The sequence below is a fragment of the Cynocephalus volans genome, chromosome 17 (genome assembly GCF_027409185.1).
Source record: "Cynocephalus volans isolate mCynVol1 chromosome 17, mCynVol1.pri, whole genome shotgun sequence".
NCBI classification, from domain to species: domain Eukaryota; kingdom Metazoa; phylum Chordata; class Mammalia; order Dermoptera; family Cynocephalidae; genus Cynocephalus; species Cynocephalus volans.
This window is the reverse complement of record NC_084476.1, coordinates 9691265-9710434: the sequence shown is the minus strand read 5'-3', so window position 1 is coordinate 9710434 and position 19170 is coordinate 9691265. Positions and strand designations below refer to the sequence as shown.

General features: G+C 55.7%; 3 protein-coding genes across 5 annotated transcripts; 1 reads left to right on the top strand and 2 right to left on the bottom strand.

Annotated features, from left to right (window-relative positions):
• Nucleotides 1-37: 37 nt before the first annotated feature.
• On the bottom strand, nt 38-1605 carry PTRH1 (peptidyl-tRNA hydrolase 1 homolog). The gene is made up of 5 exons (XM_063082033.1): nt 1495-1605; nt 935-1154; nt 640-739; nt 473-518; nt 38-372 (listed from the first exon to the last, which is right to left on the bottom strand). The coding sequence occupies exons 1-5, from the start codon at nt 1588-1590 to the stop codon at nt 190-192; spliced, it is 645 nt and encodes a 214-aa protein (XP_062938103.1). The 5' UTR covers nt 1591-1605; the 3' UTR covers nt 38-189.
• A 516-nt stretch (nt 1606-2121) lies between these two features.
• On the top strand, nt 2122-13942 carry TTC16 (tetratricopeptide repeat domain 16). 2 transcript variants are annotated; one of them, XM_063082228.1, is made up of 14 exons: nt 2122-2139; nt 3025-3197; nt 3546-3636; nt 3882-3986; nt 5138-5238; nt 5331-5460; nt 6841-7055; nt 7407-7651; nt 8007-8148; nt 10098-10263; nt 10798-10940; nt 11093-11282; nt 12195-12282; nt 13272-13942. In XM_063082228.1, the coding sequence occupies exons 1-14, from the start codon at nt 2122-2124 to the stop codon at nt 13940-13942; spliced, it is 2478 nt and encodes an 825-aa protein (XP_062938298.1). The 2 variants fall into 2 exon arrangements, with proteins under 2 accessions (XP_062938298.1, XP_062938297.1); XM_063082227.1 differs by having other exon boundaries at nt 3843-3986.
• A 222-nt stretch (nt 13943-14164) lies between these two features.
• On the bottom strand, nt 14165-18569 carry TOR2A (torsin family 2 member A). Of its 2 annotated transcripts, XM_063082230.1 has the most exons (6): nt 18341-18569; nt 18011-18025; nt 17540-17718; nt 16218-16393; nt 15224-15351; nt 14165-14910 (listed from the first exon to the last, which is right to left on the bottom strand). In XM_063082230.1, exons 1-6 carry the CDS (start codon nt 18567-18569, stop codon nt 14666-14668), a joined length of 972 nt encoding a protein of 323 aa, XP_062938300.1. In that variant the 3' UTR covers nt 14165-14665. The 2 variants fall into 2 exon arrangements, with proteins under 2 accessions (XP_062938300.1, XP_062938299.1); XM_063082229.1 differs by lacking the exon at nt 18011-18025 and having other exon boundaries at nt 17540-17805; nt 18416-18569.
• Nucleotides 18570-19170: the final 601 nt, after the last annotated feature.

Genomic DNA, 19170 nt, shown 5'->3' with positions numbered 1-19170 from the left:
GCCAACCCTCTACCCTGGAAATGGACCATTCCAGCCACAGTTCCCCACCCCCACCTTTAATCTTTAGGTGGCTTGGAGCAGCCCAGAGAAGAGTTGTATAAACAGTGGATACCACAGCTTGGCATGGCATCTTTGTGGCCGTGGGTAGGTTGTGGGCACTGCAGTCAACAGGAGCCATGCCCATGGGTGTCAGGGGCTGGATGAGGGCCCCTGGCTCCGCTCACGGATGTGGTCCAGAAGCAGGTCGGTGGCGCGATCCAGGAGTAGGGGCAGCAGCTCCTGCTCAGCAGGGGAGAAGCAACCCAGCACGTGGGCCTGCACTGCGTCGGGGTGCGTCGGGCGCCCGATGCCTACCCGCAGCCTGGGCATTGCCTGTGGGAGCCAGAGGGGCCCAGGGAACTTTGGTGAGGCGTAGTGGGGGCCCCATGCCCCGGCCCATCCGACCCAGTGCAGGACAGAGGGGCAGACTCACACTGGAGTTGAGGCAGCTGATGCAGGAACGGACTCCATTGTGACCCCTTCAAGGGACATGGGAGGGAGGGTTAGTACTTCCCTGGCTGAGCAACCCTTCCAGCCCTAATTGCACCCCAATAGGGAGGCCAGCATCCCTACCCCAACCGAGGGCACCTAGGGCCTCACCTGGCACTGCCCCCCAGCTTCAGGGCCAGTTTCCCCAGAGGCTTGTCCAGCTCATCATGCACCAGGTAGACCTCCTCGGCAGTCAGCCCGAACAGCTCCGCTTGGCACAAGGAAACGGTGGCCCTGGTTACTGCCCATCTGCCCAGAGGGGCATTGTCCTGGCTCCCATAAGTACCCAAGGCCATGCAACAACTGGTGTTCCACAGGCATTTGTAGGTGAACCGGCTGCAGGCAGAGCCCCCTGTTTGGCCCCTGCGCCCTCCCGGCCGGCCCACTGCTGGCTCCCTCAACTTACCGGCCCGGGCCACGCTGCGACCGTTGGCGTTCATGAGCCGCCGCGGCCGGAGCAGGACCAGCTGGGCATCCCCTAGCGGAGCCAGGGCGAGATCTGCGGCGCAGCGCCGGTCGCGCGCCCAGCTCTCCGCCACACCCAGCCGCCGCGCCAGCTGCCCCAGCACCGCCATGCCTACGCTGTGCCGCGTTCCGGGCAGTCCGGGGTTCCCCAGGCCAGCCACCTGCGGGCGACACGAGGGAAACTGAGGTCCGACACCTCTCGCCATCCCCGATGGCACAGCGCCCCCGGGAATCCAAAGCAGAGGAGGGGAAAGCGGAGAACAGGGCTGGAGTGGGGAAGGGGCACGAAGGGGCCCAGAAGCCCCCAGAGACTACAGAAGGCTGGGCAGGCCGGGCGCCCTGGTGCAGGAGCGGAGTTCCGGGAAGTGTGGCGCCCGTCGTGTATTAGACCCATTTCCTAGATAAGAAAACAGAAGGAATTTGGGGGACTGTGCCCAGGAGACAATGACAGAACTGGAGCTAGGGCCCGGGACTCCTAGTCGTCCTCCCCACTCTACTCACCAGCCACCGTTGCCCCGGGGGCCGAGGCTCCAACACGCACCAGCTCCTGGCCCTACTCCGCCACATCCTAGCGCGCAAGAGGCCGGGCGTCTGCATGCTGCCCGCATTCACGGCCCGGATCCCGCCCCTGACGTCATCCAGCCCGTGCCCAATCGCGTCGCCACCCGTCCAGGGGCGGCCTCCAGCAGCCAATCCGGGCCAGGCTTGCCGCCGCCATACTTCTGGAGGGCGGAAGTGGAGGAGCGGAGGTCGTGCTGGGGAGTGCAGGCGCATTCCGCGGAGCGGCGTCACCGTGTCCTGTGGAGTTCGTGTGGGACTCTCAGAGCCCTTGCTTGGCCCTCGGCTTGGGAGGCGGGAGCCTCATTATGCCCCCCTTATGACCGTGCGTCCCGGCAGAAACCTAGAGAGTCTTTTTCCCGCTTTAGGCCTCAGCCTCCCCAGCTAACAAAAGTTTTCTAACCTCCTTCCGACTCAAACAGCCCTTGGATTCCGGGGGCGTGGCCAAAGAGGCGGAGCCTGTGGGCATCCTGGAGATGGTGCCTAGCAACGTCAGAGTAGGGGCCTCGAGAGGGGTGGGGGCCGCGAGGGAGTTGGCGCAGGCCCCAGTGTCCTCCTGGAAGGGGCCTCATGACAGACGCTGGCGAGGTGCGGGCTGGGAAGAAGGCTAAAGCAAAGGTCACGGGGTCGAAGAGAGACCAAGGCTGGGGTCGAAGCAAAGGGCAGGCCCTGGCCCAGTGCACAGAAGGGAGGGCTTGGGATGTGTGGCTAGTGGGGAGCTGGGAGGGGTGGCTGGAACTGGCGTCCAGGCAGAGTTGGCATTGTCCCAGACGAGGGAGCGAGAGAAGAGGAGGGATCTGAGAGATTTTTTTTTTTTTAAAGATGACTGGTAAGGGGATCTTAACCCTTGACTTGGTGTTGTCAGCCCCATGCTAACCCAGTGAGCTAACCGGCCATCCCTATATGGGATCCAAACCCATGGCCTTGGTGAGTGAGCCATGGGCAGGCCCTGGGAACTGAGAGATTTTGAGGAAGTGGAACAGACAGGACTTGAGGACGGATGGGGCATAGGTCTCTAGCTTGGGCGGCTGGTGGAGAAGGTGACTTCACTGAAGTGGGAAAGCCTGGGGCAGAAGTCAGGTGAGGTGCTGAGTGTGGCCTGCGGGGTGTGAAGGGTCCCACAGAGCCCTGAAGGCCTGTGACTTGGGGCATGGTCTAAGCTGGAGACATTAGAGCTTTGGGTGTTGGTAGCTGGAGATGAGAGCAGGAAAGGTCCAGGGGGAGAGCGGAGGGTGGTATGAGTTGGAGGACCCTGATCTCTGATCTTGACCATAGGAGAGGGAGAGAGGCAGGACTGGAAAGAGATAGGTGAAACATCCCTAAGAGGAATGGGGCTGGGAGTGCCACTGGACCTCAGATTGTGTGAGCCTCATTTCCACCCCTCCTCCACCCTGTAAAATACCTGGGGAGAGCATGTAAGTGGATGAGGGTTGTCTCTGAGGCCTGCTCCAGCTTGTTGTCCCTTGGTTGTAGGAGGCTCTGGAGCTTGACCAGTCCCCCTCACAGGACATCCGAAAACCATGGGTGATTCCAGTCCCAAAGGAGACCCTGCAACGCATCTTTGGAACCAGCCAAGTGTTCCAGGGCTTCAGTGATATAAAACCAAAGGTCACAGAGTTAACAGTGCCCCTCAAAGTCAGGGAGTAGTGAGTGACTATATTGCTCCAGGGTCCCAGGCTCCTGCGCTACATAGCCATTGACATGCCCTGTGCAGCCTTGAGCCAATTACTCTCTCTCTCTGGGCCTCAGTAAACTCAGCTGTGTAATGGGGCTCTTCCACCTCAGTAAACTCAACTGTGTAATGGAGCTCTTCCAGGCTGATGGCCTGGATGAGCTCCAAGAACGCAGGCCTGCCCTCCCTGGGTCTTTGTCTACCCCTCCTGTCTCTCCATCCAACTCCTCCTCCCACCCATCCCCATCTCCAGCCCCAGCCTTTTGCCCTGGGTTGGTCCAAAGTCAGGACCAGGCCCTCTGCCTGTATTCCCTTGCCCTAGCCACCATCAAGGTCAGCAGTGCTTGGAGCAAGAGGACTGGGAGGTGGCCGTGCTGTTCTTCTCCCGTGCCCTCCACCTGGACTCCCAGCTGGTGAGGGAGAGGGTCTGGGTGGGCATGGGTAGTTGCTGACACATCCTTTCCTCCTCACTGTCATACCTGCCAGATCCCTCCTCTCAGGGCCACAGAGTCTGCTCTGGTAACTGGGTGTTAATCTTCAGGAAGGCAGAGTCCTTCCCTACCCTGAGGGGTGGATGGTGGGAAGGGAACAGCAGCAGCATGGATCCTCTCACCATCAGGTAGACTTTTATGCCTTAAGGGCTGAGGCCTACATCCAGCTCTGCGACTTCTCCTCGGCTGCCCAGAACCTGCGAAGGGCCTACTCCTTCCAGCCGGAGAACAACAAGTACCTGGAGCGGCTCACCTTTGTGCTTTACCTGAAGGTGCCTGGAGCTGCCCCAGGCCAATGCAAGGCACCCACCTCATACCAGGGCCCGCTGGCTCTCCCTCCAAGCTATGGGGGGCTTTCCTTGCCCCTAGGACCAGCTCTGTCTCCCTGGGGACCTCCCTGTCCTTGTGTCCTCACCTGCTGCCTCTTTCACCTCCCGAGCTGGTTTACTGCCAGGCTGGGCAAAGTTTTGCAGCATTGTTCAATTGAACTTTCTGCAGTAATGACAGTGATCTACTCTGCACTGTCCAACATGGTAGCCACCAGCCACATGGAACTGTTGAGTCCTTTAAATGTGGCAAGTGTGACTGAGGAACTGAATTTTAAATTTTATTTAAGAGTAATTTAAATTTGTATAGCCACATGAAGCAAGTGGCTATTGGATTAGACAGCACAGATCTGGCTTTAAGCACTAAAAGGATAATAGTGACCCCACTTGTAATTCAAAATAAAATTCAATGTAAAAACAGCATTAAACTATAAAACACCAACGAAGTATTGATTTTTTTCCATTTTGACAACTTTAATGTCTTTCTTTATGTCAGAAAATTTTCAATTCTTAAAAACATTTGGGATGCCCAACCATGTGCTTAATCTGTGTGCTGGGGCCTGTGTCCTGCACTCCCACTTCCTGTATGACCTTGAAGAAGTCACTTCACCTCTCTAATCCTTGGTTCCTTCATCCAAAAGGGGTTGCTTGGAGCTGGCTGGTTAGCTCAGTTGGTAAGAGCACAGCCTTGTGACACCTACCAGCCACCCACCAAAACAAACAAGCAAACAAAAGGGATGCTTGCTAGTGCCAGCATGACGACCAGTTAAGGTTCCTGGCACAGGCTTGGTTCTGTTCTCGTCTGCCTTTCAGGTTTTCTGTTTCTGTTCCTGTGTCTCTCTCCAACTGTATGTTTCTCAGTTTCTTGCTGACTCTCCCCAGTGTCTTTCCCCAAATACCAGTGGAAGGTATTTGCCTTCTGTATCTCTCTCCATCTCCGTCTGAGTCTCTGTCTCTTAAAGTCTCTCCCAGATCTAAAAGGCTCTGTCCCTGACCCTAGTCTCTCTCCCCTTCTGCCCCAGTGTTCCCCTCTGCCAACTGGTGAGTGCAGCTGGGCCGGGGTCACAAGCAGAATTGACAGTCCCCTTTGTCCTCAGGGCCAGTGTTTGTTCGAGCAGTGCGCCTTCCTGGATGCCCTGAAAGTCTTCTCACAAGCCTCTGAGCTCCAGCCCGAGAAACCCTGCTTCCACTACCGCCGGTGAGTGCCCAGCCAGGCCCTTTCTTCCAGCAGCTCCCCACCACCAATGCCCCTTGCACCTGCCAGAGCACCCCCTCTGTCTCTGCCCTCAGCATAGCCTGTCTCCTTGCCCTCAATCGGCATCACGACTGCCTCTCACTCATCACCAAGGAGGTGAAGCAGGGCACGACCAACGCCGATATCTACATCCTCCGGGCCAGACTCTACAACTTCTTTCAGAAGGTAGAGCAGGTGGGGGGGGGGGGTAGTGGAGGAGGGGCAGATGTGTGCCCTGTCCCCAGCCTGGAGCCTCCTGCCAGAAGTCACATCCCCACAGTGCAGTGGAGCACGGTCCTCCCTGGGCAAAGGCCCCGACCACTTAGCTGCACAGCCAGGTAGTTGTTTCATGGTTGAGGCGAAGAGGACCCTGGGAGTGGCAAGAAGGGGACAAGTTCCACAGTCCTTCAGAAGTCAGGACCAGTGTCTGGCTGGAGGCGGGTGAATGGGGAGCTGGGAAGCTCAGGACTGGGGGGGACAGCTGGGAAGGACTGGGCGGTTTCACCTCATCTCACCAGGTGGGGTGTCCTGGGGGGATGGAAATGTGAGCCTACAGTTCCAGAGGGAGGGGACTGCTGCCCCTCCAGAGTGGCTCCAGCAGCTCGGCCCATGCAGGTGACTTCTCCCTGTGCTGAGGGGCCGGGCTTCAGTGTCCCACAGGTTGATTCAGAGACCCGAGACATAATTAGTGATAATTGTTGACTGTCTCCTTGTCAGCCACTCCTGCCACCTCAGCCCTACTGTGTGTAGGCAGTTCTGAGCACTTCACCCCTGTTTATCTTTAAGGCTCACCCTAACCCTTTGAGGTAGGTGCTCCATTTGTCCTCTCCAGAGATGAATCAGCAGCAGCCCCGGGTGACTTGCTCAAGGTCGCACCGCCAGTGCTTAGTGGTACTGTTCTTGAGCCCAAGTCCAAAGCCCTGTTCCTAGCATCTGTCATTCCCCTCCTGGTTTCCGCTCACACCTGCTGCCCACACTCTGCCCTGTTCACCCTCCAACTGATTAACACCTGCTGCCCACACTCTCTGCCCTATTCACCCTCCAACTGATTACTCTACAAACCCGGGCTGCTTGCTAAAACTGTTGACTGATTGACTGACCTGCACACCCAGTGGAAGGTATTTGCCTGGGGATGTTTTCGGCTAATACTCAAGCCTGAACCTGTTCTTGGTCAGAGTGGTCATGGGCTTAAAGGTCAGGGAGTGGCAGAGGGAATGCTGGGGAGGACAGGGAGGACACATACTCGCCTCACCTCGAAAAGCCTCACAGAAGTCCTACAAAAAGGCAGCATCGGCAGAAACCACTGAGATTGATTTGGCTCACCTGTGGTCACATCTGGAAAAGGGCCAGCAGGGATGGGGCCTGGGATGAGATTTTCCTACAGTGTTCCCTGCCTCCTTCATGAGGCTGAAAAGGTGGGAGCACCAAGGAGAGATGGCGTGATGCCAGCCTGCCTGTAGAAAGGCCCCGGCAGGCCTGGAGGTTTGCTTCTCTCCTCCCCATTGGGCAGTGTTGGGCTCAGCTCAGCCTGCCCGCACCCCTGATGCCATCCCTGGGCGCCTGCAGCCCAGTCTCTGCTACCGGGACCTGCACAGTGCCTTGCTGTTGGATCCCAAGCACCCTCAGGCCAGGGTGCTGCTCCAGATGATGGTGGACCAGGCCCAGCAGGCTCACCGTGATGCCGGGATCCTGGCCGTGCAGGGCAAACTGCATCCCGCACTGCTGCGCATCAACTGCGCCATTGAGAACAACCCTCTGGACCCCAGCCTCTTCCTCTTCCGGTACTGGGTGGGGAGCTGCTGGCCTTGGGTCACAGGCCCTGCCCCACCACAGACTTACTGTGTGGTCCCAGGAGAGTCCCTGACCCTCTCCAGGCCTCAATTTCCCTATCTAGCCTCTTGTAATCTTTCCCTGCTTCCCACTGGGGTCAAGGCATTTTGGAGGTGGTCTCTGTTACTGCTCCTGGAGGAGGAGCAGGCAGCAGCTTCGCAGTTGACCTGGGAATCTTAGAACCCCAGGCCTGTGGAACAACTGGGAGGGTCAGCCCAGCTCAGTGGGACAGTTGGGGGGTGAAGAGGGAGTGCTTTGGCCTTCACGCCCCTCCCTGCTGCCTGCCATGCCTTTCCCCATAGGGGCACCATGTACCGCCGGCTCCGGGAGTATGACCCCGCGGTGGAGGATTTCCTGAAGGCGCTGGACATGATGACTGACAGCCAGGAGGACTTGGTGCGGCAGGCGCAGCGCCAGCTCCTGCTGGCCTACAACGACTTTGCCGTGCACTGCTACATGCAGGGCGCCTACCAGGAGGGCGTGCTGCTGCTGAACAAGGCGCTGAAGGACGAGCAGCGGGAGAAGGGCCTCTACATCAACCGTGGCGGTGAGTGGGGGCCCGAGCGGGGCCAGGGCTGAGTGCTTGAGGCCCCTGAGGGAGGGAGGAAGGAAGGCAAGGAAGCAGGGAAAGAGGAAACATTTAATAGTCTTAGTGTCCCAGGGACACCCTTTGGGAAATGTTGCTTTAGACAAACTGGCCTCAGTCTCCTTAAAATGCTCAGAATCGGGAAGCTGGGCAAAGGTGCTCAGACGCACAGAAGACTAGAGGGGGCCGCGACCACCTATGGGTGTAAGCCACCAGTTTCAGGCCCCCCCCCTCCGGGGCTGGGTCAGGCTGGGCCGGCGGCGCTCTTGGACGCTGGGAGTTGGAGACCCACTCGGCCCCCGCTCCCGGACCCTAGATTGCTTCTTCCAGCTGGGCAACCTGGCCTTTGCCGAGGCGGACTATCAGCAGGCGCTGGCGCTGAGCCCGCACGACGACGGCGCCAACATGCGCATGGGCCTGCTGCAGGAGAAGATGGGCTTCTGCGAGCAGAGGCGCAGGTGCGCCGGGCTCAGGTCCCTACGGGGCGGGGCGGGCTCGGGCCTGGCGGGAAGCCACCTGCTGGGATCTCTGGTCAAGATTCCTCTCTCCCGGTATGTTTCCTAAATACCGATTTTATTTTCCATGTCTTCACTAAAAAAGCCTTCACTTACCCCCCTGATTATTATGGTAATTATGCTTTTTATTAAAAATTTTAAGTCTTCAGGGCTGGCCGGTTTGCTCAGTTGGTTGGAGCGTGGTGCTGATAACACCAAGGTCCAGGGTTCCATCCCTGTACTGGCCAGCTGCCAAAAAAAAAAAAAATTTAAGTGTTCAGTAATATATAACTCGGAATGTGAGTTATCATTCTAATACCTGCCAACCCCCTTCCCCCTAAGTTCGGTAAAGATTCCTCCAGACTTTTTCCTATGCATGTATTAACAATTATTATTATTTTACAAAAGTGAGGTCGTGCTAACCTGTTCTTTGACTTGCTTTTTTACTTTCCATGGCATTACACATAGGATCACCTCACTCTCTTTTATTGGTGGCATAGCATTCTGCCCTGTGGAGGTACCATTGATTTCTTTAGTCAATTCTCTACTGATGACTATTTGAGCTGTTTTCAGTTTTTTACTAGAAATAATGCTGTAATGAGCATCCAGAACATATGTTTTCATGCATTCACACTACTAAAGCTATAAGTTAGATGGTTGGAGGTTAAATTGTTGGGTTAAAGAGTGTAGACATTTCATATTAAATAAATATCAAGTTGTTCTCCAAAAACAGTGAACCAATATTAACTTCCCCGAGGAGAAGAGAACCTTGACTTCCCCAGCACCAGGTGTTACAACTGTTTTTCAGCTCTGCTAATCTATAAGCCAAAAAATGCTCTCTCGCAGTTGATTTACTTTGCATGTTCTTTTTGTTGTTGTTGTTTTTAAAAAGAGATGACGGGTAAGGGGATCTTAACCCTTGACTTGGTGTTGTCAGCACCACGCTCTCCCAAGTGAGCTAACCGGCCATCCCTATATGGGATCCGAACCCGTGGCCTTGGTGTTGTCAGCACCACGCTCTCCCAAGTGAGCCACGGGCCGGCCCTTACTTGCATGTTTAAATTGATAGTCCAGGGACCGGCCCGTGGCTCACTCAGGAGAGTGCGGTGCTGATAACACCAAGGCCACGGGTTTGGATCCTATATAGGGATGGCCGGTTGCTCACTGGGTGAGCGTGGTGCTGACAACACCAAGTCAAGGGTTAAGATCCCCTTACCAGTCATCTTTTAAGAAAAAATAGTAATAATAAATAAATAAATTGCTAGTGCAAAAAAAGGGGGAGAAGGGGGAGGAGGGAGATTGGATAAGGGGCGTGAAGAATAAGTAGGATTAGTAACAATGAATATGCTAATAAAAAATAAATTTAAAAAATAATAAATAAATTGCTGTGGAGTCCAGCATCTTTTGTGTGTTCATTGGCCATTATGGCTTGCCCAAATCTTTTGACAATTTTGCTATTAAATTGCTCATTAAAAATTTGGGGGAGGGTTATTAGAGTTCTTTATAGGCTAGAAATATTAGCTTCTTGTCTGCTGTATGTGGCAAAATATATTTTTCTTATATATCGCTTTTTTTCTGTGGCGTTTTTGCTACTCAATAACTTGGAATTTAATGACAGTCCAATTAATTTTTTTCATTTTTAACTGCTGGGTTTATGACATCCTCAGAAAGGCCTTCCCTACTGCAAGATTATAAAAATATTCCCTTATGCTGAGGTTTCATACTAGGATCTAAGTGTTGGGTCCATCCAGGGCATAGTGGTGGAAGGAGAGGAGAAGGACATCGCGGGGTGGGGGGAGGGTAGGAACAGACCCCAGCCTGGTTTTCCCTGAATTCCTCAGTGGGGCCCGGAAGCTGCCATTTCCCCATGGGTGGCCCAGCTCATGGCAGTCTGGGCCCGCTGTATCCTGCAGGCAGTTCCAGAAGGCTGAGAACCACTTCTCAATGGCCATCCAGCACAACCCCCAGAGGGCGCAGTACTACCTGCAGCGGGCCAAGAGCCGGCAGCTCCTGCAGAACATTTTTGGGGCCCGCGAGGACATTGCCACGGTCCTGCTCCTCAACCCCAAGCAGCCAAAGGTGTGTACCTGCTGGGCCAGGAGTCAATACCCTTGTCTGCCTAAAGGTACTTGCAGTCCCTAAAAGAAGTCTGGGGTTGGTAACAATAATCAGTGCTGCTAATGCCAGCACATTTTCTACAAGCCAGGCAGTGCTCTAACCACAACAGCTCTTACCACTACGTTCGACCCTCCTACCGCCCCATGAGAAAGTTGACCTTACTATCAGCTCCAGTTTACAGATGAGGAGAGTAAGGCTTAGAGAAGGCAGTTCCCTTCCCCAAGTCCCACAGCTTAGAGGTCAAACCCTCTGTCTGGCTGCAGAACCCATAGGTGGATTCCCCATCAGTGCTCCCTCGTGGAATAGTCCCTTTCTCATGGTCTCCTGCTGGTTCTGGGGTAAAAGGAAACAGCCCTTTAAAAACAACAGGTGCAAAATCCTTCCCTATTCATCCTTGAGAAGGGCCGAGGAGGACTCTGCAAGGGCAGGGCAGCATCACACCATCTGCTCCTGCTCGGGCCCACACCTGGCTCTGGTCCCCCCCTTTCGTGACAGCTACTCCCACTGATGACCAACCTCTTTCCGGGCATGTCAGTGGAGGAGGTGCTTGGCAGCCAGGTGGGCCACCTGGCCAGGCTGCAGCTGGAGCGGCTGCTGGAGAGCAGCTCGAAGGCTGGCAGCCCACAAGGCATTGTGGGGTAAGCTCCTGGTCAGGGGCCCCAGGCCAGGGGTATGGCTGGGCTCAAGGCTCTCCTGGCCCCAGCTGCCTCCTGGAGCCACTGTCTAGTCCTTGGGGATGCAGGGTGACTCAGGGAGACTGACCCAGCACCCTGGGGCCGGGGCTTGGCAGACTGATCGGGAAGTGGGAATTAGAGCGCCAGAAGGCCCGAGCCCTGCAGATCTCATGGAAGCTGGAAGAGCCTTTGTTTGAGACTTCCAAAGAGCCAGAGGCCACCCCCCAAATGCTGCAGGTAGTACCAGAAAACTCAGAGGAGGAGATCCCCAAGAAGGAGGAGGAAGTGGAGGAGGAGAAAGAAAAGGTGAGCAGGACACATGCCAGAGCCTGGGGTCCACAGCGTCCGGGGCAGCATGCGCTGGCCCAGGGCTGAGGGCTGCAGTGCTAGCAGCTGGCTTCCAGGCCTGGCTCTGCCACCTCTCAGCTGTGTGAGTGGGCTGGGGACACCTTGCTGTGAGTTGGGGATGGTACCAGTAGGAGGCACTCCCGGGGGAGGGTGCGGGAAGACGGAGCCCTCTCAGAAAGGGGCTTCATGATCCTTGCCCACATTCACCCTCACAAATTCTGCTGTGTGCACTGGCCACCTGCGCCAGAACTTTCTTAATACTTAAGTTTGTATCTAAAAACTTTTTTATTGAATGTAACATAAATATAGAAAAGTGCACAGATTGTAAGTGAACGGTTCAATGAATTTTCACAAACTGAATACACCTGTGACACCATTACCCAGATGGAGAAGGAACACGTTCCCAGCTCCCCTGGAGGCCCCCCATCCCCCCTTCTAGATCCCCCTCCCAGCTCCACAAGGCTGTCCTTATTCCTAACACCATATCAGAGTTTTGCCTTTTCCTCACATAAATGGACAATAGGTATATTAGTCTGTTTCTGTTGCTTACAACAGAAATACCTGAAACTGGGTAATTTGTAAAAAAAACAATATTTATTGCTTACAGTTTTGGAGGCTGGGAAAACTGAGGCTCAGACAGCCCCTTGAACACCGCCTTTCTCATGGGATCATGCCTGTCTAGCCTGGTCACTCCCCTTCCTGCCAGTCTTGCCTCTCTGTGTCCCCACCTAACCCTAACTTGGTACTCCTGAGGAGCTCTGTGCTCAGGAGAACTGAAGGGTCCCAGGGCCTGCTGGCCTTCCAGAGGTGTAGCCACTGGTCCAGGGGCCTCCCACAGTCTGCGACTGCCCAGCCTGTTTCTTGCCATAGGAGGAGAAACCGGAGCTCACCCCTAACAAGGTGACATCCTTATCGGACAGCTACCTTGATCAGACCTCTTCAGGCTCCAGCTTGGGCTGTAAGTCCCCCTGCCAGGCCTAAGTGAGCCAAAGCAGCAGAGTGGTCAGAGGTCAGGGGTCAGAGACTCACTAGCCTGGGTGTGAATTTGGGCTCTGCTGTTCATAACTGTGTGACCTTGAGCAAGTGACTCTAAAGCAAGAGTAACAATCCCAACCCTGCAGGGGACGTGGTGGGGACACATAGAGACCCTGGCACAGAGCAGGGGGGCCACGACTGCTGCTCCACCCCCACTGCCTTCTCAGGCTAGTCCCTTTTCTTTCTGCCCACCTCAGCCTGTCCCTGAAATAAGCCCACAAACCCTGTGCATGTCCGAGAGGCTTTTACCTCAGTTCTGCGAGGCACCAGCCTAGAGGGGACAAAAGGGAGAAACCTGGGAAGGCCGCTCCACACAGTCCCAAGGGCTGGTCCTTGGCAGGGGGGAAATGGCAGTGCCAGTCCCCTTCTTCCATTCAGTGCAATTCAACAAATGCACTGAGGGGCCCGGGCCAGGCTGGGGCCCAGCACTGGTGACAGGGATGGAGGGCACAAGCCTTGCCCTGGACAGTGAGTGCTGAATCAACTCTGAAAGAAGGCATGCTGGTGAATGGGCAACACAGAGGAAGTCCAGTGGGCTATGGGTGCACTTAGACCCCTTTTGGGGGGTCAGGGGTGATTCCAGGGCACAAAGGAAGTAGGGGTTAGCCAAGTGGAGGAAGGGGTACAGCAGGGGCACTGCTGGGGGCAGGTGGCCCAGAGCCCTGCAGGAGCACAGAGGGCAAGGGGCAGCCAGCAGAGTGGAGGCCAGCGATTGGGCCAGGAGCCCTCGCGCATCTCCCCCTCATCTCACAGCCTAGCGCACCTCAGGGCTCTGGTTGCTGAGGAGGGCTGGGCTGCTGTGATCTGGCCATGTGAAGCCTCAGGGATCTAGGCCAGGAAGCCCCCTTTTCCTGGGGCTGTCCAGGAGAGGCGGGGCAGGCCTGATAGGTGCTCTTGGGAAACCCTTCCCAGTCAGGACCACATCCATCTCAGAGAGGGAGATATCCACTGTCTGCCAGGAATACAGGAGCACCTCAGCCACTGCTGTGACATCCTCTGACTCCTCACTGCTGAAGACTCAATCCTCAGGCTCTGGGAACAATTGGGAGGACCTGAGCCTAAGCCATAGACCCAGAAAAATTGAGGCTGCCCAGGACCATAAGCAGAGCCCCAGCAAGACCAAGGCCACCCAGGACCAGAGCCAGAGGTCTAGTGAGACTGAGGCCACCCAGGGCTGGAGCCAGAGCCCTAGCAAAACCAAGGCCACCCAGGGCTCAAGACAAAGGCCCAGCAAGACCAAAACCACCCAGGACCAGAGCCAGAGCCCTAGCAAGACCGAGGCCACTCAAGGCCCAAGGCAGAGACCCAGGAAGACCAAGGCCATCCAGAGCCCAAGGCGAAGGCTCAGAAAGGCCAAGCCTGCCCATGGCTGGAGCTGGAGACCCAAGGCTGATGCCACCCAGGGACAGAGCTGGGGACTGATCCGAAGTTCCAGCAAGACCAAGGCTTTTTATGAACCAAATTGGAGCCCCAGCAAGACTGAGGCTGCCCAGGACCAGAGCCGGAGGCCCAGCAAGATGGAGGCTGCCCAGTGCCAGAGCCAGAGCACAAGCTCAAGTTCCAGCAAGACTGAGGCCACTTGAGAACTGAACTCAATTCTCAGCAAAACCGAGGCTGGTTAGGACCCCAGCTGTTATGCTGTTCTCTGAAGGGGCCACTGAGCCCCCTTGCTTCTTGCAGGAAAGGGGAGAGATTCTATTCCACACAGACACTGGCACTCAACAAAGCTGCCTCCTTCTGCAGCAAGCAGAACCTTCAGCCTACATTTCTCTGGTTCCATGGCTAAGTTTATTATACTTGTTCTCTTTTACAAAATTAAAAACTTCTATAACCAGGCCCAGTGGCAACTTGAGTCCCTCCATTCATGGAAACTGAGAAGTCCCGGCTTGGCTTTGTGATACTGGGACACAGGGTGGGGGGTGGAGAGTGGGGGAGCGTGCCAGAGCAAGGGGCGAGGTAACAGACCAAGGTGGGAGGGAGCAGCCACGAGCCACAGTCCCTGAGTTACAATTCATGTTAAGAAGGCTCAGGCTGGAGGGGGAGGTCAAGGCTCAGTAAGGTTCTGGGGTGGCCAGGGGTTTCCCTGGGGAAGGCAGCAAGGACCAAGATGCTCTCAAACCAGTCAAGAGGTCAGGGCCCTTCCTGGCCCCCTGTCCCATGTCCTGGCCAACACTCTCTTCATCTTCACTTTGTGCTCTGAGTCCCACTCTCCAGGAGGCTCAGGACAAGGGTCCCTCTGACAGAGGCCCCAGGCCTTTCCTGCATGGCCCAGCCAGGTAGAGAAAGGCAAGGATGCCACCTGGGAGTCAGAGAAAGAAAGCGATTCGGGCAGTGACGGTCTTGCAGCCATTGGAGGAGAAGAGCTGTTCGTCCTCAGGGAAGAAGGTGGTGCTGTCCAGCACAGCCTGGACAACCTCGTCCCTTGGCTCCAGGCCCAGCTGAGCCAACTCGTTTAGCACACAGTGCCGTACGTGGTGTCGCTGGAGTGGGAGGAAGGGCACCACAGTGTCCAGGAGGTGCTCCTCCATGATGCCCGAGTGCCAGAAGCCATCTGCAGGAGGGCAGGTAGGGAGAAGACCCTGTGCTTCACAAGTGGGGAGAGCCAGGTCCCCGTCCCCAAGAGGCAGTGGAGGTAAGGTGCTGGCCTCCATCCTCAGCTACCTTCCAGGCATAGGGCTGGGGCAGGGGGGTTGTATGTCTCACCCAAGGTCACAGAGCAGGGAGTGCCAAAGCCTGAGCTTGGAACTGCTGGGTCAGTGTGCAAGGCATGAGACCCCGGGAGAACCTGGCCCAGCCCTGGGAGTCCAGCCCACTGGGTCTGGGTAGGAGGTCTCCCCAGGATGGGGCTCCTGAGCAGAACTCACGGTGCGGGTTGTCCAGCACAGCCCGGGAAATGACCGGCTCCAGCTCCTGCAGGCGGATCTCCTCACGGTCCCGGCGGCTGCGCCACGCCTCCAATGCCACCTGGTTGATCTGCTCGCCACCAGTGTTGCTAAAACCATGGGGACCCAGGCTGAGACTCAGGGATGAGTGAAGGGCAGGATTTGGGCCTCACTTTCCCAGTCCCACCTAACATGACCTGGGAGCACAGCTTAGTGTTGGCAGGAGCCAAACCTACTGAAAATGCTCCATGTCCCCTCTCCAGTCTTGTGTCCACAACTGTGACCCCTGTAATTCACCCATATGTGCCACTTACTTTACAGCTGACAAAACACTTTTGTGTCCTATAACCAACTCCCTCACCAGCCTCCGGGACGATGGGGCATTAACACTGGCCCCAACATTGTTAGGAGGAGTTGGAAGCTCAGAGAGGTGAAGTGGTTTTGCCTGAGGAACCACAGCTAGCATTGCTGGAGCTGGGACTAGAGGACTAGAGCTCTAGTCTTTTTTTTCCCCAGGCCTGTGTCTTCCTGGCTACAAAAGAGGAAAAACTCTTGACCTGGCAGGGCTTCCACAAAGAAGTTGTGAGGATCAAAAAGACTGAGCCCTGAGCCACACTGTGGCTCACTTGGGAGAGTGTGGTGCTGGTAGCACCAAGGCCACAGGTTCGGATCCCTACGTAGGGATGGCCGGTTGGCTCACTTGGGAGAGTGTGGTGCTGACAATACCAAGTCAAGGGTTAAGATCCCCTTACCGGTCGTCTTTTTATAAAAAAAATAAAAAAAAGACTGAGCCCAGAATGGTCTTTAGGAATGTCAAAGGGGAAGTCAACCATCTTGAATGACAATGTCACCAGCAAGAGTGGGAGGGAGCTTTGGGAAAGTCTGAGTGAGCCTGGGAGGAACAGTATTCCAGGACTGCATAGCTGGATCTCTGAGGAATGAACCCCACTGTACCCACTGCAAAGCCCAGCCCCACCTGATGAAGATGAAGATGGCTTTGCGATAGTTGGTCCCATACACAACCCATGAGGAGCCCAGGAAAGGTCGCAGGACCTCCATCAGGCCTGGGGGCAGCTTGTCCATCTCATCGAAGAGGAAAAGGGAGCGGCCGCAGGCAGTGAGGTTCCCCTGGACCCAGCTCTTAAGATCCTTCTGCGGGGGAGAGACAGGAGCACGAGGTGGGGCTGGAGATACTCCCCCAACCCCGGACTTCTCAAGCCAAGAACTAATCCCCTTCCCAGGGAGATATGGTCTCCCAGAGAGCACCAACCCGTAATGAGACTGATGGCAAAACTGTGGCCTGAGAAGGGCAGGATTTGCTCAAGGTCACACAGCCAGTCAGCAGGAGAACAGGGACTTGAACCTAGGCCTCCCACCTCCCTGGTTCAGGGTCTCTTCCATGATACCTACTGCTTTCTATAAAAGGGGAAGAATCCTTCCTGCTCCCTGAACCTTCCCAACAGCGTTGACAGCTGTAGTGAATTGCGTCCCCCCAAAAACTCATTGAAGCTTGAATTGTGTCCCCCAGTTTTTATGTATTAGAAACCTAGCCCCCACAGTGACTGTTAGGAGGGTGGGAAATCCTATTATGGTAATTGAAAGGTGGAGCCTTGAAGAGATGATTGGATTGTAGGACCACGCTGTAGTGAATGGATTAAAAATAGTGGTCAGGGGCATGGTTCTGAGGGCTTTAAAAGAAGAGGAGAGTCTGTCTTTCTCTCTCTTTCCATCATCTTGCAGTGTGAGACCCCTGGGTCACTGCTGCCACCACCAGATGGACTTTGGACTTCCCAGCCTCAGAAACTATAAGCAATAACTTTTATTTTCTTTATAAATTACCTGGTTCCAAGTATTTTGTTATAAACAGCTGAAACAGATCAGCCTGGAAAGTACTCGTAGTCAACAATAGTAGTAAGAGACAATATTTACTGAGAACGTACTCTGAGCCACGAACTGGGGCTGGGTGCTTTACAGGGAGACTATCTGTAGTCAGTCTTCCTGTATATGCAAACTGTCTGGCAAACATAGGTGCTCACTCAATAAATAATACCTGCAATTATATAATCCCATGTCCTTCACAATAATCCTGGCAGGTATGACCATTACTGCCTCCCAGAAATCAAAGAGAACTTCCTGCCAGTTAGAATGGTGCCATCCCAAGCTGTGTCCAGGATGGGTCCTTAGGGCTGAGGCTCCAATTGGCTGTGGGGCCTGGAGCAAGTGACTCCCCTCTCGGCTCAGGACTCACTCCCTAGGGTCTGTCATCCCGTGGTGCAGGAGAACAGTGGTCCAGCCTACCTTGTAGCGCTCGATGTGACTGGGGTGAGGGAAGTGGATGACTGGGGAAAAGTGGTGCACGTAGGGGCTCCGGAGGCCGCCCCGGAAGAGGTAGTGCGCCAGCAGGGAGCTGACGTAGGACTTGCCGGTGCCGGTCCAGCCGTGCAGGGAGAGGACCAGCGGCTTGGTGGGGGCCGGGTCTTGCACGAAGGCCTTCAGCGCCTTCACCACCAGCTCCCTGGCCAGATGCTGGCCAGCCAGATGCTGGGCTAGGTCACACTCTAGACCTAGGGCCACCAAAGGACAGTGTTAGAGCTGAGGACACATCCCAACCAAGGCAGAAGTCCAAGGGAGAAGTCATGTCTGGAACCTGGTCTGGGGAATCTCTGTGTTCCGGAGCATATATGTCCAAGCTGTCTATGTACATGGCATGGGGCCCTTGGGGTCTCTGGCTGCAGGAGCCACCTCGAGCCTGACTCAGCTCGGCAGCGCCCCCACCAGGCGGTCCTCCAGATTGCTCTCAGCCTTAAGTGAGAGCGAGCTGTCAACAGGGTCTGCCCCAGACCTCTGCCAATCCCAAGACAGGCTTCTCTCCCTCGTCGGTCGTGGAGGCCTAACACTCCCCCCCAAGGCCCTGCTGTCAGAGGCCTGTCTCCATCCCGGCGGGCCCGCATGGACCCCAACAGGCACCCCCGAAACCCTCGCCTCTGGTTGGTGCCCCAGGCTCTCAGGTTCCCTCGAAGCCGAGCCCGCTTCCGGCCCTGGCCATCCTCAAGTCCGCGCGTCCCGCCCCTCGGTTCTACCCTCGGGGTCTACAGCTGCTCCGGCCCGGCAAGCCGGGCTCCGAGCGCTCTCCTGTCCGCCTGCCCCTCCGCTCCGGGCTCCCCGGCTCCTCACCCGGCAAGTCGGGCCGGAAGTCGCATTCACAGAAGGCGCCGAAGTTGCAGCGCAGCGAAGCCAGGTCCCAGGAGGCGGTCGAGGCCAGCCCAAGCAGCCCGAGCAGCCCGAGGAGCGAGCCCCAGGGCCGGCGGCCAGGCGCCGCAGCCGCCATCCGTGTGAGGCCGGAGCTCTGTATGGGGCGGCCAACCACCACGCCAGCAAACTACAACTCCCGGCCTGCACTGCTCAGCAGCCACGCCCATCGCCTACAACTCCCGGCTCCCTCTCGCCTGTCGCAAAGGCCCGCCCCGTCGTCCTGCCGCAGGACCGGAAGGCGGCCTCCAGGGGGAGCCCGTGAACCGTCCAATCCGGGACGGCGGGCCGCGTTGCCATGGCCACTGTAACTAAGGGACCATCATAGTAGCTCAGAAAGAAGAATAAATAAAAGATTATGACCACAAAGGGTGACGTAACAATTATAGCAAAAATTTGTGAGTAAGAACCTTACACCTTGCAAAGCGCCTTTTCCATGCTCTTTTTTTCTTTCATATAACTGATAGCTTTGGCTGAGCACTTACTATGTGGCATTAGCATTAGGTGCCTTATATGTCTTATAATAGTACATGTAATACATAATACATAATAATACATAATATCCATACAGAGAAATTGTGATATTTCAATGAGATTCATGTCCATAGAGTGTTTTGGTTCAAAAATTAATCAATAAATGATCATCGGCAATCCATTATGTATGAAACATGGCTGTCCCT